This window comes from Taudactylus pleione, unplaced genomic scaffold (genome assembly GCF_031769625.1).
Source record: "Taudactylus pleione unplaced genomic scaffold, aTauple2 ptg000066l, whole genome shotgun sequence".
NCBI classification, from domain to species: Eukaryota; Metazoa; Chordata; class Amphibia; order Anura; family Myobatrachidae; genus Taudactylus; species Taudactylus pleione.
The window spans coordinates 5,604,442-5,627,060 of NW_028284468.1; the positions used below are offsets into that span (position 1 = coordinate 5,604,442).

Consider the following 22,619-nt stretch of genomic DNA (forward strand, 5'->3'; position numbering starts at 1 on the left):
CACATAGAACATTGAAAAACCTGAAGCTTGTGTAATAAAATGTGCTATATGCACAAGTAGGCTATAACCCACAGCAATACATATATATAGTCTACACAGTACAAAATATACAGCTACAATCAGACTCAGTACAATAGATAACTGTGCATTATTTAAATTAACCAATTTGTTTTATGATGGATTAATTTACACTGCACAGTCAACTTAAAGGGATATGCATAAGGCAATACAAACAAATGAAAGGATGAAAGAGGAAGAAAAAAAAAAATACTAAAAACGTGAAGCAAACTTTTTTTCGGTTTTATTTATATTCAGGTAAAAACACAAACCTGATTAAGTAGATTATTGCAGATCTGAGAAATCAGCACATAGAACAGGACATTGAGAACATTTGCTTTCATTTGTGTCAAAACATTTCCAACCCCCCCTCCCCAAACTAGAACCAGGGGGGAAAAAAAAAACATTAAAAAAAATATAATAATAATCTGAAGAGAAAGAATTAAACAGGGCATTGTATTTTTTATAGCTTTTTTTAAAATATACATTAAATTGAAATGCTATGGCTGTATTAGTATAAATACAGACCAGCCAAGTTTTGTTTTTTTTCTTTTATTTTTTAAGTTTTACATTTTAAACAAATCAAAAGAAACAAAAAAAACAAAACAAAAAAGACCACCACTCAGTTCTTTATATACTGTGTAAACAGTTTTAAAGTATCCTGTAAAAAGGCCGTTACAAACCATCAAATGTCTGCTGCCTCAGTCCGGCAGCGCCATGCACTTCTGAAACGCGTCAGTAAATCACCCCCTCAGATCTCTCACTATGTTCAGAGGCAGAGTTGCTGCTTTTAGGAAAACTAACAAGACTTCTTGCCATAAAGTCTGCACACGCAGGAAACTAAATTGCACATAACATGTAATCGGGGAGGCTGTGTCAAGTGAGAAAAATACACTTAACAGCATAACTAGGTTTTTCAAAAGAACAGGCTTGTGTTTTCATGTACTTGTATGCAGAATCTGTTTTTGGATGCGTAGAAGTTGCTGGAGGGTGGAGACTTGTATATTTAACTTGATGGATACACACAGACTGGGATTTTTAAACTGCACAACAATATATATTTTTTTTTTCCAGCTTCAAAAACATCCCTTTCCTTTTTTTTAATAGACTAATTTTAATATCCCTCCTCTTTTAAAGTCACACAGCAAAGCAATTTAAAAATTTCACTCTTCAAATATAGGATAATTTAAGCAAAAAAAAAAAAAACTAAAAAAACAAAACAAAAAAACTTTCTAAACAAACTTATGTCACGAATCTTTCAAGCCTGATCGATTTTAGATGTCCAGGGGGCTTTTGAATGGATCTAGATTTTTTTTTTTGTAATTTTTATATTTTTGTGTGTGTTTGTAATAATCTGCATCAGTTTTTATTTTTCTACAATAAGGCGGAGTTTGTTGCCTTGACTCTGGTGATACATTTAGAAAAGAAATCATGATCTGTTATCCTCTTAAGTGGGCTCCGTGGTAAGTTCCGTGGGATCAAGAAAGATGGAATGACTGTTGTCCTTCGCGGGCAGCAATTAACAGTTTATCACGCATAATCTCAATACTAGAATAGTCTGGCAGTTTAAGGTAGTTGACGCAGGTCATAACGGAGGGCAAGAAATCGTCCGGGTTTTCGGTAGATTCAAAAGTCTTGCGGACGATGGTGAGCGGAGGATTCAGGCTCCGGAAGCCTAGATTAAAGAAACAGGTAAAACAAGTAAATAATTGCTCGTTGCCACCATGCAATACCTAGCAATGTTTATGTTCCCAGTAGAAATGGTAGAGCCAAAACCTTTGGTTCTAGAGATCCTCAACAATGCTGGTGACATTAATTGCTGGAAGAGTGGTGATCAGTTTGCGCCGAGTGTTGTTAATGCAATGACTTTCTGTACGCTTTAAACAGCTGTATTTATGACGTTCAACACTACTTATATGATCTCATACTTATTTTCACACAACAGACATCAATGGGGGTAGGGGGATGAGCAGCTCCTGGACCACAATGTCCCAGAAACAAGTGGTTGAAATAGTTTAGGAAAGGATGTGTTTTTTTTTAAAAGCCTTCTTATAGAATTCCTTTAAATTAAGCACAACCTATACCCTGCAGTGTAAAGCTGTGTACACACCATACAATATATTGTACAATATACTGTCCCGACATGGACTGGAACAATATATTGCACACTTCGAATAGTGTGTATGTCCGATCAGTCGTTCCAGGCCATCATACCATCTGCTGTGCAAATCAATGAACGATAGGTATAGTTACATGCAATGATACATTGCGCCGTTGTACGCCAAAATGTGCAGTGTGTACAGCAGGTGTGATGTATCGTTACATTGCATCATCGCTGGGGCGCACCGTAGTAAGGTGTGTACCCAGTTTTAGTCCCCAAAGACACAAAAAAAAAAAAAAGGCGTTTAGGCCTAGCAGAGACCTTAATTAAAAGACAAAATACTTCCTCTTGTAGTTTTCATGCATTTCATAATGGACCTAGTCAGTATACTGTATAGAATAGGTGGTGTGACTTGCTACTGGTATGTACTTCAAAAGTATAAGAAATAGACTTCCCTACAGAATGTTTTTCAGGTTAAATAAGACAAGCACTTGACTTTGGTTTGGGATTAGTTGCTGCTACATTCAAAATATGCAGTAACAGAAACTTAACAAAACACACACACACACACACACACACACTCACACAAATGCATGGGCACTCTCAATGCAAAAAAAAAAATGACAAAATTTAATAGAGCTCACATATTCACAAATCCATAGTCGACGTTTCGGTTCTCCGGGACCTTTATCAAGACATCCAAACAGCACAGCCACCACCAAGGTGATGTCCTTGGTGGTGGCTGTGCTGTTTGGATGTCTTGATAAAGGTCCTGGAGAACCGAAACGTCGATTGTGAATTTGCGAGCTATATTACATTTTTTTTTTTTTTCTTTGCTTTGAGAGTGCCCATGCATTTGCATGATCCACATTTCGGTCGACTGGGTTGGCCCTTAATGGAGCACCCCACCATTACACGCTGTATGCTGGAAGTGCAGTTTTTCAGTTTGAGATAGATAGATATAATAAACAAACACACATTATATACAGTCAGGTGCATAAATATTGGGACATTGACAGAATTTTCATATTTTGGCCTCTATTCACCACTACAATGGCTTTGAAATGAAACAAACAAGATGTGATTTAACTGCAGACTTTCAGATTTAATTTGAGGGTAATTACATCCATATCAGGAGAACGGTGTAGGAATTACAACGGTTTCTATATGTGCCTCCCACTTTTTAAGGGGCCAAAAGTAATGGGACTATCAACTCAAAAGCTATTTCATGGGCAGGTGTGGGCTATTCCCTCGTTATTTCATTATCAATTAAGCAGGTAAAAGGTCTGGAGTTGATTCTAGGTGTGACATTTGCATTTGGAATCAGTTGCTGTCGACTCTCAATATGAGATCCAAAGAGCTGTCACTATCAGTGAAGCAAGCCATCATTAGGCTAAAAAATCAAAACAAACCCATCAGAGAGATAGCAAAAACATTAGGTGTGGCCAAATCAACTGTTTGGCACATTCTTAAAAAGAAAGAACACACCGGAGAGTTCAGCAACACCAAAAGACCCAGAAGACCACGGAAAACAACTGTGGTGGATGACAGAAGAATTATTTCCCTGGTGAAGAAAAACCCCTTCACAACAGTTGGCCAAATCAAGAACACTCTCCAGGAGGTAGGTGTATATGTGTCAAAGTCAACAATCAAGAGAAGACTTCACAAGAGTGAATATAGAGGGTTCACCACAAGATGTAAACCATTGGTGAGCCTCAAAAACAGGAAGACCAGATTAGAGTTTGCCAGACAACATCTAAAAAAGCCATTACAGTCCTGGAACAACATCCTAGGGACAGATGAGACAAAGATCAACTTGTACCAGAGTGATGGGAAGAGAAGAGTATGGAGAAGGAAAGGAACTGCTCATGATCCAAAACATACCACCTCATCAGTGAAGCATGGTAGTGGTAGTGTCATGGCGTGGGCATGTATAGCTGCCAATGGAACTGGTTCCCTTGTATTTATTGATGTGACTGCTGACAAAAGCAGCAGAATGAATTCTGAAGTGTTTTTCGGGCAATATATGCTCATATTCAGTGAAATGCTTCAGAACTCATTGGACGGTGCTTCACAGTGCAGATGTACAATGATCCGAAGCATACTGCAAAAGCAACCAAAGAGTTTTTTTAAGGCTAAAAAGTGGAATGTTATGCAATGGTCAAGTCATTGACCTGACTTGAATCCGATTGAGAATGCATTTCACTTGATGAAGACATAACTGAAGGGAAAGTGCCCCAAGAACAAGCAGGAACTGAAGACATTTGCAGTAGAGGCCTGGCAGAGCATCACCAGGGATGAAACCCAGCATCTGGTGATGTCTATGCGTTCCAGACTTCAGGCTGAATTTGCCTGCAAAGGATTTGCAACAAAGTATTAAAAAGTGAAAGTTAGATTTAGGATTGTTTAGTTTGTCCCATTACTTTTGGCCCCTTAAAAAGTGGGAGGCACATATATAAACCGCTGTAATTCCTACACCTTTCACCTGATTTGGATGTACTTACCCTCAAATTAAATCTGAATGTCTGCAGTTAAAGCACATCTTGTTTGTTTCATTTCAAAGCCATTGTGGTGGTGAATAGAGGCCAAAATATGAAAATTCTGTCAATGACCCAATATTTATGCACCTGACTGTGTATGTATTATATATATACATAATATAATATATATAGCAAACTCCTGCTTAGTGCCGTTATTTGTTCTCTAGTCCTAAATGAAACTTAATGTCCATAAGAATTAAGTGAAATCAAATGAATTTGTTCCCAAGGTGCCACAAAATGCATCAAAGTGCAGTAAAAAGTGCAGTCTGTCCATAATTTCCATAAATACATCCTCATGTCCACTCTCAAAACTGCCAGCATCGCTTCCACTGTCCTCCTCCAACAAACTGCCTCTCTGACAACGTGATATAGAGGTCTCACACCATGTTACCAGCTATAGTCACATCTAACATGATATTATGCGCCAGTAGTACAACAGTAAGTAATCCAGCCGAGGTTATCATCACTTTCTTCAAGTGCAAAACAGCTCTGTGGCATAAAATAAAAAGCTTTATATTGAAAAAGTGCTAATCAAATAGCTTACTAACAGGAGATTACTGCACTTGCAACATTAACTATTGGGTAAGAGCAATTGCAACATAAATATATGCAAATTTAAATAAGCAAAACGCATCATGGAGAAAGTGACTAGCGACAAGCTCTTCTACAGCTAGAACTGTGGAGTGTCGTTTCTACTAGTGGTGGGCTAGAAAGGGGAAGGAGCGCTCACCTCCAACAGGCAGTCTCGGGCTCCCTGTGACAAACTGGAGGAATAGTCTCTGCTGTTCGTTGTCAAAGCTGCTGAGTATTTCAAAGAGGAATTTCACGGCTCGGCTGAAAGAAAAGGACAAGTTTACCACACAGCTGTGTACCTAAAATACAAGAGTGGCAGCTGTATATGAAGACATGCCACCAGTTGGGCAGCTCTACTGACCTGTCATGGGTATAACCATGGTCTGGCCTACAGCACTCCATCAGGGTCTTCACATCCCAAGGATCCGCCTTACTGCCACACAGGAGTTGATCCAGCTGGACCAGGAAAACAGAGTGGTCAGAGACATTTGTTTATATATCAGACTCCTCTGGTGCAGTGTCACACAATAAACTAAATATTAGTACAACAACTGAGCACTGTAATGCCGGGCATACACGGCCAGATAAAATGCCTGTCAGACCGACAGACATTTTTATCTGGTCGGCTGCCAGCCGCAGATGTCGCCGGCATACACTGTGAGATTTCTCTCACAGTGTATTCGGCAGACACTTTGTATCTTTAACCCCCCATTAAAGATACAAAACTAACAGTTTTTACATTAGTAAAATCTAGTAAGGTTGCTGCATCACACAAGTGTAAAACTGAGAGTTATGGTAAAACTTACCCTTGTTAGCTCTCCATAGGGTTCACAGGGAGACAATGGGGTGTAGGTGGGACTAGGAGGACCGGACACCAACAGCAAAGCTTTTCAATCCCAGGATGCTCCGGTCCTTCCCCCTATAGCCTGCCCACAGCCTGATGGCAACTCAGTTTTGTTAACAAGCCCAAGGCAGGAGAGGAGAGAAGGAAGACTGGTACACTGAGGAATCACACTCTCACACAGAGAAGGAAACAAGTGACCAAGTGAAGAAACCCATAGAAGCCAGATGAGTCGGGGCGGGTACCCTGTGGACTTCGAAGAAAGTCAACAAGGGTTAAGTTTTACCATAACTCTCCTTTTCTTCTTCTTCATGGTCCATAGGGCTCCACCGGGAGACATTGGGGATGTCCCAAAGCAGTGCAAAGGCAGGAACGCTCTTGAGCTGATAGGAGAAGCCTGCGCCCGAAGGAAGCATCCTGAGAGGCAAATGTATCAAAGGCATAGAAACCTAAGAAAGGAGTGGACAGAAGACCACGTAGCCGCCTTGCATAGTTCAGCAGAGGCGTCACGCCAGGCTGCCCACAAGAGACCCACAGAGCGAGTAGAATGAGCAGATACTGTAGCTGGCACAGGAAGGCCATTCTGCGTGTAAGCCTGTGAAATAGTCATGCAAATCCATCTGGCTAGAGTCGGTTTGTTAGCTGGCCATCCCTTATAGAATTTATATAAGATGAAGAGGGAGTCAGTTTCCTGATGGAATTAGTGCAGTATACGTAGATCTTTAGAACACGGACCACATCCAAATAGACCTCACCTGCCGAAACAAGAAACCACTTTGGGAAGGAAGACTGGGCGCGTTCTAAGAACATCCCTGTCTTGACGAAATATTAAAAAGGGGGAGCGACATGAAGCGCCCCTAAATCTGATACCCTACGGGCAGATGTTATAGCCAGAAGAAAGTCTTCGCAGTGAGACACTTTACAACCACTGATTCCAAGGGTTCGAATGGAGGTTCCTAAAGTGCGTGGAGAACCACTGACAGATCCCATGGAGCCACAGGAGGCACAAAGGGAGGTTGTATACGTAGAAGGAAGGTGCGAACAACCGGTAGAGGATCCAATACTGCGCTGGAACCAGATGGATAGAGCAGAGATGTGCACTTTCAGAGATGCTAGGTGGAGTCCAAGATCCAATCCAGCCTGAAGAAAGTATTCTGGAAATAGTTTCTAGGGGCACACCACTGGAAATATGTATGCCATACCTAGGCCGGTTAACGAACTCTGATCATGGTATCATGGTCTGGACCACAGAGCTAGAAAATCCCTTAGACCTTAGGAGGGATGTCTCAAGAGCCAAGATGTTAGAGACAGGTGGGCCAGGTGCGCATGTAGACAGGGACCCTGAGGCAACAGGTCTGGTCATAGAGGAAGTTGAAGAGAAACGTCTATGGAGAGAGACTTTGAAGGTCGGAGTACCAATGGCGTCTGGGCCAAGCCGGAACCACCAACATCCGAAAAACTCGAGGAAGAAGGGATATTGGAAGGAAGAGGTACGCCAACTGGAAGGTCCACCTCACAGATAATGCGTCCATGAAGGCCTCGTTGGGGTCCCTTGTCCTGGCTCCATACACGAAGTTTGTGGTTGAGTCTTGAAGCCATGAGATCCATATCTGGTAGACCCCATTTTTTCACCAGAAGCTGAAAGACTGACCACTCTCCTGCATGCACGTCGTGACTGCAGAGGAAATCCGCTTCCCAATTGAGAATTCCTGAGGATGAACACTACGGAGATGGCGTTCAGTCCATGTGAGATTGCGGGTCACTTCTGCCATTGCTGCCTGACTTAGAGTTCCTCCTTGGAGATTGAGGTAGGCCAATGCCGTGTCGTTGTCGGACTGTACTTGTACTGGCCTGCTCTGAAGGATATCCTGAGCCAGAGTGAGCTCTGTAGATGGTGCAGAATTCTAGGACTTTGATTGGTAAGACCGTCTCAGCTGGAGTCCAGCGGCCCTGGAAGGAGTGCTGCCCGGTCACCGCGTTCCACCGGAGTACCCAGTCTGGGATCCAAAAGGGACGTCCCTTGTTCAAGTGGGACGTCTGTAGCCACCAGGCTAGGGACAGGCGAACCTCCAGGGAGAGACTCATCTGGGATCTGAGCAGATGAGGCAGCCCATTCCACCTGGACAGGATCAGGTGTTGTAGGGGGCCTGGAGTCAAACTGAGCGAACTCCACCATGTCGAAGGTGGTCACCATGTATTCCAGGGTCTGCATTGCAGAGTGAACTTGACACTCGGTGACTGTAGTAGTTTGCGCACCTGGTGCTGTAATACAGAGATTTTTTTCTGTCGTTAGGAAGATTCTTTGAACCTGAGAGTCCAGGAGGGCTCCCAGATGTACCATTCTTTGAAAAGGTGTCAAGGAAGACTTTTTCCAGTTGATCAGCCAACCATGCGTTTGTAGAAAGGCAATGGTTATCTGTAGATGGAGGCAAAGAATTTCTGGGCAGCTGGCCAACAGCAAGAAATCATCTAAATTTGGGAGCAGTCTGATCCCTTTACAACGAAGATAGCCTGCCATGATCTTGGTAAAGATCCGAGGAGCATTTGAAAGGCCAAAAGGCAGAGCCTGAAATTGGTAATGTTGCTGTAGTATAGCAAACCGGAGATATTGTTAATAAGAAGGCGCTATAGGTACATGTAGGTAAGCGTCCTGAATGTCCAGAGACAGCATAAAGTCCCAAGGCTCCATAGCAGGGATAATAGAGCAGAGGGTTTCATACGAAACCTGGGCACCCTGATAAACTTGTTCAGATTTGAGGTTGAGAATAGGCCGATGAGACCTGTTGGGCTTCTGAACTAAGAAAAGGGTAGAATAATAGCCCTTCCCTCGCTGTGCGGAGGAGACTGGAAATATTACTCCTGAGAGCAGTAAGGACTGAATAACCTTTTGGAGCAGCAGGGCCTTGGTTGGGACCGATGGAAGGCTTGTGCAGAAGAACTGCTGGGGGGGGGGGGGGGGGGGGGGGGGTCGCCTCACGAAGGATAGAGCATATCCGTGAGCAGACCACTTCTCTTACCCAGGCGTCTGTTGTGGTCTGATGCCAGAACTAGGTGAACTGAAGAAGTCGGCCTCCCAGGGCGAGGCCCCCTACCAGTCAGGCTGAGGGCTTGTCCTCAGATTTGGTAGGTGGATGTCTAGTAGCCCAGGTCTGTTTGGTCCTAGGCTTGGAGGCCTTAGTTGATGCTTGATGCCTTGAAAAGGAGACCTTTAGCTTTTCCTTGATGACGAAAGGATGACGTCCGAGGCTTCGCATTATATGCAGCGGGCAGGAACGCCATCTTGGAAGCTGCCAAGGAAGTCACAATTTTGTCCAATTCTAGGCCAAACAGGATATCTCTCGAATAAGGCATAGACTCCAAAGCCTTTTAGAGTCCGCATCTGCCTTCCATGAGTGGAGCCAAACAATACAGCGGGCTACTACAGAAGTGGCAGATGCCTTGGAGGCTAGGAGAGCCGTATCCATAGCTGCTTCACCCAAATAGGAGTCTGCATCTCTAATGTGAGATATGTAGGACAGCTGTTCCCTCGAAGCATCAGAGGGAAAAGTCTCTTCTAGGACCTCTGCCCAACTCTCAATGGCCTTAGCCACCCAGGCCGTAGCCCTAGTAGGACGAGTACTGGCTCCTGTTAGAGAGTATATAGATTTTAGACAAGCTTCCATTCTTCTATCCGTAGTCTCCTTCAAGGTTTCATTTTTGACAAGACTTGTCACGTGGGAATCCACAGCAGAGAGAACTTCCCATTTAGTGCTATTAGTAGCAGGAAGAGAGTAAAAGGAACAAACGCTTAGGCAGCTGAAATTTTTTACTGGGCATATTCCATGCCTCACTCATATGAGCAGATAGAGGAAATTCTGGTAAAATTACCTTCTGTCGTTTAAAGGATGTCTGCTTTGGCATAGGCACAGATTCTGTCTCTCCTATTTGAAGAATAGATATTACAGCTCTTACAAGTGCAGGTATATTCAATTTAGAGGGGGATCCTCATCTCCTGAAGGGGAGTCAGAGTGAGAGAGGTCTGCATCTGCTGCCTCCCCAGATGATAAATTAGAATCTGATAGCTGGGTGGACTGGGAAGATAACAGCACGCTTAGGTTTACTAGGTAAGTGTCTTTTTGCAGAATTTGCTGAAAAGCTGTAGAGGTATCCGCCAGACTCTGCACTAAGGTAGAAAGTATGTCTACCCATGGGGGAGGCAAAGGATTTGCAGGAGCTACCACAGGGACCCTTAGATGGTCCGCAATTTTTGCCAGCACTTGTGAAAAAGTAGCCCAGGGTGGGTCCTGAGGAGAGGACACCGGGGCTGATGGGCCCGAGGCAGTATAACACGATGCACAAAGACCATCCTGAATTAGGTCCTCTGAAGTCAAACCTGCTGAGCAGGACTTACAAGACACCAGAGTGGGAGGAGCAGGCTGCTTGTCAGTCTTGCCTCCGCCAGACATAGCTGCAAGAATGAACTCATAAAAATAAGTTTGGGCTGCTTAATAGCAGCCCCTTGTTAAAACAGAGATCCAGCTCCTGCCGGACACCAATGAAACGGAGTTGCCCTCAGGCTGTGGGCGGGGTATAGGGGGAAGGACCGGAGCATCCTGGTTTTGAAGAGTTTTGCTGTAGGTGTCCAGTCCTCCTAGTCCCACCTACACCCCAATGTCTCCCTGTGGAGCCCTATGGACCCTGAAGAAATCACCTTTATTTTACTTGCAGAACATGAAAAACAATAGTTGACAACCTTGGTCTTCTCTCACCCTACAGTTACACTCCTGTTCTATGTACATAGTCAATAGCACAAAAAATTAAAAAGGAATTACAAACCTCCTCTGGGTAAAAATACTGTAGGTGATTAAGTGGGAAGACGGATTCAAAGCCTTCTCTGAAGGAGTCAAATTGCCTGGAAACTCCTTCATTCAGTGCCCAATAAATTACAAGCTGCAAATGAAAAAAACACTCATAAGATATATGTTGTATATTGCCATGCTACCAGGTCCACAGTGTCTGCTAAAGCTGCAATTTACTACTAGTCCCCCACAAATATAACCAACTGCCCACTACCAGATGAGACCCCAACATCTGTGCCAGATACCCTATTCCCTGCTGTTACACTAATATCTGTGCTAACAATGGCATGTACCAACAATATCTAGCACAACACTGCTACTGACAGTCAAAGGACAGATTGCATTCAAAAAAAGGGAAAGAAGTGTTATTAAAAACAAAGCATCTAGGCATACGTGTGGCTAATATGTTACATCAATCTTTAGGGGTGATTCAGCTAAGGAAGGAATAGCAAAGCTGCATGCAGGCTGCTTTCCAATTCTGCCCTTGATAATATGCAAATGCAGCAGGAGGTGATTGACACCCCCTGCTGCATTTGCGGTCGCAGGCTGGGATCATGTCGCAATGGTGGACGGCGCTGGGCTGCTGGCCAGCTGAGTATGCCTCAGCTTACTTAGGCTGGCTGGCTTACGAGGCCAGGAAACTGCGTCCATGGACGCAGGCCCTGGAATTGCCACTCCCGGAAAACAGGGCAGACACGCCCCGATTTCTGGGAATGCCGACTGTCCCCGCATTGCCCTTAAATGCCTCTGCCTGTCAATCAGGCAGAGGCATAGAAGGGGCTGCGTCTGATCACACAGGACCTGTTCTTCACATTTGCAGAACGAGTCCTGCGCACGCACAGACTCCCGATAATCGGGAATCTCCATTCATCGTTGTACATACCTGCAAAGTTGAATCAGCCTCTTTGTCTCCACAGCTCACTCTGCTTCCTTACCTGTGAAGCATACATACCTCCCAAAACTCAGCCTACAGGTACCACTAAGCCTGCTCAAAGTTCAATAAGACATGTCTTTCCTTACGTATTTATCCTAATTTTATCCCCAATTGCATTCTTTAAGTTTTACATTTGAATTATTTTTATTGCCTTTATCTAATTCTTGCTAACATCTGTAAACATTTGCTTGTAAGAGAACGCCACCATTTGTAACTCATTACTGATGGTCATCTGGTAGGTTATAGAATGTAAAAACTGCAAAGTGGAGCTTTAGCCAATCTGCCACAGCCTCCCGCCATTACCAATTTCACAAACCGTCACCAAAGATCATGGCTTCAAATAATGAGTACAGATGTGTCCTCATACACTATTGCTGCAGTTACTCCCAACAGCCATTCTCGGCACGCCAGGTTGCTTGCGACTCTGCTTACGCAGAGAGTCTATCCCACAGATATACAAGTGTTGCATAGCAAATCTGTGCAGTCTCCTGCTGCGTCTTAGTCACAATGCTACTGAGATGCATTTTCAGGCGAAAATACTCTGCACAAGCAGAGTGGCATTGAACCCGGGGGTCACTCGCACCATGCATCTAGTGCCGTGTAGTGTATTGAGGCTTGGTGCATGATAACACACCTGTAGGTTTGGCAAAATAAGTTGGGATCTTGAAAAGGGGACCTACTGCTTACTCACAGTGGAAACAGTCATTTTACAAATCTGGCCCACTACTCCTGAAAATACAGCAGATTAATACAATACGCACATTGTACCTCAAGCCTCAGTTCCTATTAACTCATACACTGTATTGGTTCAAACAACACAAAGGACGAATCCTATCTGTGCAGATGACAGGTAGGCTTCCAGATCAGTACCTCGCAAACCAGAATAGTCGTTTTCTTTTTGTTAACTAAACAATATATGGATCCATTTACCCTAGTATTTATTGAACCAGCTCCACGTTTACCCTGTAATGTACCACAATGTCCCTCAAACTTACCCGCACATACTCATCTAGGTTGTGAATGGTGACCGGTAAGTCTTTCCCCCCCTTCTTCAGTTCAATATTGGGAAATCCTGGCAATGTGAAGTCCAAGCCCAGATCGTCTATAGAGCAGCCACTCATATTCAGACTTTCAAGTGCATACTGCAGAGACTCTTTGGTCTGTAGATAAATGTACACATAAGAAAGCAGCAAAGGGCCGGAGAGTAAAATTCCCTCTAGAGTCAATTCTAAGACATTTGGATACACACACATTTAGCTTTGTGTATTTGCAGAGATGATTTGTGTGATTTAAAAAAAAAAAAAATGCTTTTGTAACAATTTCAACTGAACAGCTGTTTACAATATTTACATTTTTGAGATGTGCGCCATCTAGTGGTAGGACACAATTTATCAGAATGTTTGCCTGATATGTAGGTCTGAAAGCAGTAACAGAATACGAAGAAAAAGCCTAATCCCAATATACTGTTCTTAACACATCATTGCTCAGAAAAATTAGCTAAAAAAAACAAAAAAACAAAACTGTCCTTCCCTCAGTTTCACAAATGATTTAAGCAAGATTTAAAGTACTTGTAATACTGAGCTGAAGTGGTCAGTCAGAGCCAATGTATAGGGAGTAGGGCAGCCTCATGACATCACAAGATGTTCCTCGGAGCATACTGAGCAGGCTCCTGCCAGTACATCAGCTTTGTACCCTCATTTATACTAGTGAAGCTTCGGCAGACAAAAAAAAATAAAAAAAATGGGCAAACTCGAGTAGAAATGTAAAAACTTTACAATGGCTGAAACATACAGTGGATGCAACATTTCTGTGTGTGCTATGCACGTTCAGAAATTGGTTTAGTGTACAGTTGTGTGTATCTGGTCAGGGGTGTAAATGGAAGATTAACACACAAGTACAAAATCAACATGATGATGATGATGATGATGATGATATGACAATCACCAAGCCCAACAATTTGTCAGGTCTAGTGTTCTAAAGGAACATACAATTCTATGTACCAAGCCTTGGAGAGAAAACATGGATGGTAAAAGTACCAATCAGCTCCTGTCATTTTTCAACAGCCTGTAAACTGACAGTTAGGAGCCGACTGGTTGGTACTTTATCCACGGCTTAGTACACAGATCGCGTAGTTCTGTGTGTGACCGTCCAGGATTTGCCAGTAGTGTTGGAATATTTCTATTCGGATATGCAGGAATGACTAGGGACCATCTAACATCTCTTACCACAGAAATGCTGTTCTCCTCACCACCCTATATCTAGAATTAGTGCAACACCATGAACCGCACGCTCCCTAGGTAGTAATACGTTACCTGTGCCTTATCCTGTTCCAGTCTCTTTTTCTGCCTCACAATTTCTTCCAGGTGATACACAGACTTTGCCACAACTGGGTCAATATTGACCAAATCATGGGAGGCCAAAGAGGATTCTTGCCGTAACATCCACTTGTAGAATGGGAGGCCAAGAGGAATGTCCACCTATGGAAACCATGTTAGTTTAGCAGTCACCAACAACAATCAGCCAAGGACCTGATAGAAACATTTTAAAGGTGCAAAAAGATCTAAAAAGATGCGAGTGTATTTACAATTATTATATTAATGTTCCATTATGTTTTTTTTTTTTTTGCATACATAATGTAGTTTTACTGGTTTAAGTCCAATTGGGACTAGCCTGCTTTTACTTACAATCCAACATCTATTATCTCAATGAGAACCTGTCAGAACCTTGTGCGCGAGGAGCAAAGAAAAATATCAAATAAACCAATTTTCTTCAACTTAGAAGGGAACAGCAAATCCGATATGTAAATTACGTGAATATACGTGAGAATCCTGCCACGTATTACTCTACGCTTACTACTGGATGGCCGACTTCCTATGTCCCCAACGCACATGCACAAGACCTGAATGAACGACTACTCCATGGAACAATATGCAGGACAACTCTGAGTATCAAAACCACATTTGAACATAAAGTTTGTCTAGGCAATGGAAAAATGATCATTGTTGTATGCTGAATCCAATCCAGCGCTGTTAGAAGATATCCGCAGTGTTCGATTCTGCACATATTCCGACTAGGTCCCGTATTCAATTAGAGGCGAAAAGTCGGAAAAGTTTCGCCTGTCCGACTTTCCGCCTTCTTCACCGGTTTCAAAAAGCAAAATTTTTTCGTGCGCATCCCCACTTTTCGCCTTATTCAATTCCAAAACTAGCAAAAACGGAAAGCGGTGAATGCGGAACAGACGGAAAGTACTGTCAGAGGCGGGGAAATCAGTCTGTACCCCCCAAAAAAGATGCACCAACATAGGGAAGCAATGTAGATGTGTACTAATAGCCCTAATAAATAGCTTATTAGCGTCTTTGCATAACTGGGGAAGAATGGCATAAAGCAGTATTTTTTCGTGAAAATAAGTAGTCCAGTCAAATTTGGGGTACTTGAAAATGGGTGCTAGCATATATTTATGTCTCTAAAGTGAACTTTTAAAATATGTGAAAAACCACCCTCATACATGCACCTGCAATCCCAAAAACACTTGGCCCCTCCTTACAGCACCCCAAAAAGTCTATTTTGCTAGTTTTCATAGTTGTCCCCCCACTTTTTCGCTCCCAAAACGAAAGTACTTTTTTGGGGTGTTCTGAGGGGTTTGTTTGGTTGATTGGTCCTTTGGGGGGCTGTCCCAAGGGAGTTGTTTCCCGACGTTTGCACCCCAAAATAACAATTTTGCACTTTTTTTCTCCTGCTATTCATAGGAGATCCTTTTCCTCCTATTACAAAGGATTGAGTTTCCGCTTAGGCAAAATCGCCCTGGAATTGAATATGGAGATACTCTGAAAACAGGCGGAAAGTCCGAATCCGCGGAAACTTTTCACCTCTAATTGAATACGGGCCTAGATTCAGTGTTTGGTCATTACTTATGGATCAGTTTTCTCGAACTACCAAATGCACAATATAAATTTATCTCAAGTAATTACAGTAGGAATATACACAAACTTTCAGATTTCTTGGAAAAAAGCTGAATACAGTAACATTATAGACAATTAATGAGCACAAATACTGTACGCTGCAATTGTGTTATATCAACTCAAATTCAGTGAGCACTCACCAATCTGAAGTCCATGATGGCTTTAGCCATTAGTTTGCCAAGAAACCGAAACTTCATTTTGACCTTGGCAATATGTGCTGGTTTAGCCGTCCGACCAAAGGGAAGAGCAAATAGACCCTGCAGGTTATGAACGTATTTTGTCCCTTCTTGACTGCCTGGAAAGAGATACAATGGTCTGTGAGTGTATTCACAAACACTGGTACAGATACCACTGACACATAAACTGAGCAATACGATACATCAGAACTGCTGCTGCCCCGGTTTCAAACAGAGAACTTACGGCATTGTCTATGTCTAATAATCTAGACATGTTATTGCACAAAACCACCATGGGCAATACTCTCAGATAAAGGACATGCTTACCTTTAGGATTGACGAGAGTGATCTCTTCGCCTCTCCAAAGTCCGAGGTCAGCTCTTTGTAATTCCTGAGATACAAGTGCATAAAACTCCAAAGTGGGTCCCAATCCCGTCCCAACCTAAAAAGAATACATACTGAATAATAAGCTCAGAAACAGATTTCCAATGGCGAGAAGGTAATAATTACTGAAAGCACTGCATGACTGTCCATCACCTTTACAGAGAGAAGAAAACACAAATTTATTGTAATATAGGACTTACTTCATTCTCATACTGAATCTCCAACATGGCTCTAGAGCTTCCAAGATCCTGCATTACAGATTCTGCCTGTTTTAGAAGCTCATCTCTATTCACAGTGCGCTGTAAGAATAAAATAAAGAAACTATGAGCCCTGTGCTCAGCCAGCGGCATAATAATTACTATTAACCAGCCTTTGTGTACATTAGAGGGTCTAAAATCTGTAACTGATTTTTCCTTTGCCACATCTCACTTTTTTCCTGTCCAGCCTGGGGGCCACTCTGCTGTCCTGAGAATCTGACTGGTTGATCTCTGGATTTGTGTCCAGCAGCCTCTGCATTGCCCGGTCTCTGTCAAATGCAGTCACGTAGAACAACATTTGCCTGGTGTCAAATGGGAAGAAAAATGGACTGGAAAGAAACAAAAAAAATATATATACAATTTGTATCTTACTTTGAACCTTAATTTTAATTGTTCATCAGGATATGATTTTCATTGGCAGAACTGGAAAGCTGGATAAAAATAAAAAAATAGAGTTATGGTAAAACTTACCTTTGTTAACTCTATTTCTTCGAAGTCCATAGGGTCCACAGCGAGACCTTGGGGTGTAGGTGGTGGTTGAGGACCGGGCACCACGCAGTTAAAGCTTTCAGCTCCCATGATACACTGGTCCAACCCCCTATACCCCACCCCCCAGCCAGAGGCACCTCAGTTCGCGACAAGCCAAAGGCCAGAGGAGGAGGAGAAGGAAGACTGGTACACTCAAGAATCACACTCTCACGTAGAAGGAGACGGAAAACCAGTGACCAGAAACATAGCCCAAATGAAGCCAGGTGTGTCAGGACGGGTGCCCTGTGGACCCTACGGACTTCGAAGAAAGAGTTAAAGGTGAGTTTCACCATAACTCATTTTCTTCTTCAGGGTCCATAAGGCTCCACAGGGAGACATTGGGGATGTCCCAAAGCAGTCATTTAAGGGTGGGGACGCTCCTGAGCTGAAAAGTGAATCCGGCGCGCAAATGAAGCATCCTGAGAGGCAAATTTATCAAAGGAATAAAACCTCAGAAATTATGGACAGAGGACCACGTGGCCACCTTACAAAGCTGTTCAGCTGAGGCGTCACGGCGAGCTGCCCACGAAGGACCCACAGAGCGAGTAGAGTGAGCAGTAACAGTAGCCGGTACAAGAAGGCCTGCCTGCGTATAAGCCTGTGAGATAGTCATGCAACGCCATCTAGCCAATGTCTGTTTGTTTGCTGGCCATCCCTTCTTGTGAAATCCAGAGAGCACAAATAAGGAGTCTGATCTCTGAAAAGAACTGATACGGTCCACGTATATCCTGAGGGCACGGACCACGTCCAAGGAGGCATAAACTGACGATAGGTCTTAGTGATTGAAAGGCCGGGACTACCATTTCCTCATTAATGTGGAAACTAGTAACTACTTTAGGAAGGAAACCAGGGCGAGGCTGAAGCACAGCCCTGTCCTGATGGAATATAAGAAATGGGGTGCGACAGGAGAGTGCCCCTAAATCTGACACCCTTCTGGCAGACGCTGTAGCCAGAAGAAAAAGTCTTCGCTGTGAGATACTTGAGTTCCACAGAATCCAGGGGTTCAAAACTGAGGACCCTGGAGGGCACGAAGCACTACTGACAAATATCATGGAGCCACTGGAGGGACAAAGGGAAGGTGTATACGGAGGACAACCTGGAGGAAGGTGTGAACATCTGGAAGTGGAGCAAGTCTACACTGGAACCAAATGGATAGAGCAGAGACATGCACTTTGTGAGGCCAGGCTGAGGCCAAGGTCCAATCCAGCTTGAAGGAAGGCCAGGACTCTGGAAATCCAATTCTAAACCCTAGGGGGTCGTAGCCTCTGGTACGACACCATTGGAAATATGAATGCCACACTCTGTGGTAGATCCGAGCAGAGGCTTGCTTACGCGCGCTGAGCATAGTTTTGACTACAGAGCTAGAGAATCTTTTGGACCTGAGGAGGGATGTTTCAAGAGCCACTCCGTCAAAGATAGACGACCCAGGTCTGGGTAAAGGCAAGGACCCTGAGGCAGTAGGAACGGAGTGTCGGTGGAGAGACTCCGAAGATCTGAGTACCAATGACGTTTGGGCCAAGCTGGAGCTACCAGCAGGACAGTGCCTCAGTCTTATTTAAACTATCGAAGAACTCGAGGAAGATGGGAGAGTGGAGGGAATAGGTGCGCAAACTGGAATGTCCACTTCACTTATAACGCATCTGCAAAGGTTGCCTCAGCATCTCTTGTTCTGGAACCGTACACTTGCAGTTTGTGATTGTGTCGGGAGGCCATGAGGTCGGTCCACCTCTGGGAGGCCCCATCTGCTCACTAGGAGTTGAAAAACCTCTTGGTGAAAAGACCATTCCCCGGGATGCACGTCGTGACGGCTGAGGTAGTCAGCTTCCCAATTGAGAACTCCCGGAATGAACGCTGCAGAGATGGCCGGGAAGTGACCCTCGGCCCATGTCAGAATGCGTGACACTTCTGTCATTGCTGCCTGACTTAAAGTGCCTCTTGATTGTTGATGTAAGCCACTGTTGTGGCATTGTCGGACTGTACCTGTACAGGTTTTCCGTGAAGTATGTTCTGGGCCAGTATGAGGGCCCTGTAGACACCTCGAAGTTTCAATATGTTGATTGGCAGGGTTGATTCGACCGAAGTCCAGAGACCCTGAAAGGAATGTGGACCGGTCACTGCGTCCCACCCCGGAGACTGGCATCTGTTGTTAGGATTACACAGTCCGGGATCCAAAAGGGGCGACCCTTGGTTAGATGAGATGTCTGTAGCCACCAAGAGAGGAACAGACGCACCTCCGGAGAGAGTACCATTGTCTGAGCTTTGATCCGATGGAGTAACCCGTTCCACCTGGAGAAGATCAGCCTTTGCAAAGGCTGTCGAAGGTGGACACCATGAATCCCAGAACCTGCATTGCTCAGTGGATCAACATCCGGCGACTGTGGAGACATCTGCGCACTCGTAGTTGAAGTGTGGAGATCTTGCCTGATGTCAGAAAGATTCTCTGATCCTGAGAATCCAGCAGGACTCCCAAATGAATCAGTCTCTGTGAGGGATTCTGGGCAGACTTTTTCCAGTTGATTAACTATCTGTGCTTGTGAAGGAAAGCAACGGTTAGCCGCAGATGACGGTGAAGCACTTCTGGGGATCCTGCTAAGAGCAGCAGGTCGTCCAGATATGGCAACAGTCTGACACCCTGATCATGCAGGTGGGCCGCCATGACAGCCATAATTTTGGTAAACACCCATGGATCTGTGGATATTTCAAAGGGCAGAGCCTGAAATTGGAAGTGCTGCAGTAGTATAGCAAACCGGAGATATCGCTGATGTGAGGGCGCTATAGGTACATGTAGGTACGCGTCCTGAATATCCAGAGATACCATAATGTCCTCAGGCTCCATAGCTAGGATGATGGAGCGTAAAGTTTCCATCCTGAACCTGGGTACCCTGAAGAATTTGTTCAAATATTTGAGGTTGAGGATAGGCCGATGAGACCCATTCGGCTTTTGAACCAGAAAGAGTAGAATAGTAACCAGTCCCCCCGCTGAGATAGCGGGACTGGCACAATTACCCCTGCTTGCAGCAAGGTCTGTATGGCTTTCTGGATTTGTAAGGCCTTGCTTGGGTCTGAAGGAGGGTCTGTGTACAAAGACTGGTGGGGTGGTAGTCGACGAAATGAGAGGGCGTACCCGTGAGAGTCCACTTCTCTTACCAAAGCATCCGTGGTGGTTTGACACCAGTACTGGGCAAATTGAAGAACTCCGCCTTCCACTCTGGGATCCCCCAGGGGGAGGCCCTGTCCCGTCAGGTCGAAGGTTTATTCTCAGATTTTGAAGCAGGGCGTCTGGTGGCCCAGGCCTGCTAGGTCCAGGGCTTGGCGGCCCTAGTGGAAGCCAACTGCCTAGGAAAGGACTGACATTTAGGTTTTCCTCGAGGATGAAAGGACCTAAAAGATGTAGTCTGAGGCTTTGCAGTAGTAGTTGCTGAAGGCAGAAATGCAGTTTTTGATACTGCCAATGTGGTTACAAATCTTGACAAGGTCTGGACCAAAACAAGATCTCCCCATTGTAGGGTAACACTTCTAGGCCTTTTTTGGGAGTCCGCATCCGCCTTCCATGAGAATAGCCACAGGGTACAGCGAACAGACACTGCCGTGGCCAAGACTGAAGGTTAGGAGACTGGCATCCGTTGTCGCTCCTCAAATATAAAAAGCTGCATCACTTATGTGAGCAATGAAAAACATCTGATCCCTAGAAGCATCTGAGGGAAAAAAAAAAAAAAAGTCTTCAAGTGCGTCAGCCCAGCTCTCTATAGCTTTAGCCACCCATGCAATAGCCATGGTCGAACGGGCAACAGCCCCTGAAAGACAGTATCCGTAGGGTCCTTCAAAGAGGATACCGTAGGGATAGGCAATGTAGCGCTCATAATTAAACGCGTAACATGCGAATCCACCGCAAGGGGGAGTCTTCCATTTTGAACAGTTAGCCGCAGGAAATGGATAACAGGAGGTCAGACGTTTGTGGAGCTGAACCTCTTACCAGGCTGCTGAAGCCACCTTGTCATTTAAACAGTGGGCGCTTTGATTTAGGTGCTGGCTCGTCATCTTCTATTAGTAAGATGGATCCTTCAAGTCGCACCAAGGCACGAATATTCACTTTAGACTGACTCTCTTTTCTCCCCCTGAGGGGAGTCAGTGTTAGAGAGATCAGCGCCTTCTGGCTCCTCAGATGACACTTCACAGTCCACGCAGCTCTCAGACTCTGAAGATAATACAGGAAGCTTAGAAGGCTTACTGGGTAGGGGCTTCCTGCCTTGCAACATAGTTTGAAAGGCTGTAGAGGTAGCCACTAGATTCTGTACCGAGCTAGAGAATACGTCTACCCATGGAAGTGGCACAGGAGGTCCCTTATAGCCTGAACCTGTTGTGGCAGCCCCAGGGGGGGAATTATGGCTTGCTGTGGCAATCCCATAGGGGAAATTACAGTCGGTACTGCTAGGCGGTCCGCACTAGTAGCCAGCACCTGAGAAAAGGAAGCCCATGGGGCCCCTTGTGCAGGAGCTGGGGGTCTGATGGAGTATAATATTTAACACACAACCCATCTTGTATCAAATCCTCCTCACTTAAGCCTGCAGCACATAATTTGCATGATAGCAGTATGGATGCAGATGCTTGCTTGCTACTCTTGCCTTTGCTAGACATAGCTGTAGAGTAGTATAGCACACAATATGGCACTGGGTATAATGCAACCACTGGGTATGTAGGATACAAGTAGAAATGCAATATACTGATCTGCAGCTTGGGCAAGCTGCAGGAGTGCACAGCACAAATATGGCACTGTGAAGTAACCAACTGTATGTGACAACCCTCACCAATACATTAATTGTAGAGATGTAAGGTACTGGGAAAAACCCTGAATACGCCTGTATGTTATGGCAAAGTCAGAAAAAAAGAGAAAGATCTATGCTGACAGTATAGAGAAATAAACAGACAGGCAGTGCTAGCATAAGTCACATACAATGCAGAAATACCATATAATTGCAGAATGGCACTACAATCACTACACAGATTCTGTGGTCAATGACTCAACATCTGGTAGGCTATGGCACTACATAACCTGACCCCAGGGAGAGGTATGTAGGGGGACCGGACCCTGCGTTTTCCTGAGAGCGCTGTGGCTGAGCCTGGAGAAAATGGCCGCCGGAGACCTGAGGGAGCATGGTTAGAGGAGGAGAGCAGCTCAAGGAAGCGAGACCTCAGAGGAATGGCGCCCTGAGCTGAGGGGAGGGGCTGCTTTAATGGGGAAATCTGACCTCCCCATGCAGATTTTATAATCACTGGGAGGCTGGATTCCCGCTCCATATGTACCCTGGTGGTCTAGTGGATCACTGTGGACAAAGCCTGTGTTCACTCTCAGCTCCTCCGGTCTGTCCCGAGACCGGAGGTATGACTACCAATCCGCGGGTCACCGCGAGCGATGATTCACCTTACCAGTCCC

The 22,619-nt window shown here is 44.6% G+C and overlaps 1 protein-coding gene across 9 annotated transcripts in view; it reads right to left on the minus strand.

Moving 5' to 3' along the window:
• Window positions 1–279: 279 nt before the first annotated feature.
• The window catches only part of TRIP12 (thyroid hormone receptor interactor 12), a 126,176-nt gene continuing 103,836 nt past the window's right edge, over window positions 280–22,619 (minus strand). For all 9 annotated transcript variants that reach the window (XM_088466571.1, XM_088466572.1, XM_088466586.1 and 6 more), the window contains 10 exons: window positions 16,833–16,989; window positions 16,604–16,702; window positions 16,347–16,461; window positions 15,984–16,138; window positions 14,197–14,361; window positions 12,880–13,044; window positions 10,928–11,041; window positions 5,633–5,727; window positions 5,429–5,532; window positions 280–1,732 (listed from right to left, as the gene is read on the minus strand). In XM_088466571.1, coding sequence (XP_088322697.1) covers window positions 1,536–1,732; window positions 5,429–5,532; window positions 5,633–5,727; window positions 10,928–11,041; window positions 12,880–13,044; window positions 14,197–14,361; window positions 15,984–16,138; window positions 16,347–16,461; window positions 16,604–16,702; window positions 16,833–16,989 — 1,366 coding nt within the window. In that variant the 3' untranslated portion in view covers window positions 280–1,535. The remainder of the gene's footprint in view (window positions 1,733–5,428; window positions 5,533–5,632; window positions 5,728–10,927; window positions 11,042–12,879; window positions 13,045–14,196; window positions 14,362–15,983; window positions 16,139–16,346; window positions 16,462–16,603; window positions 16,703–16,832; window positions 16,990–22,619) is intronic.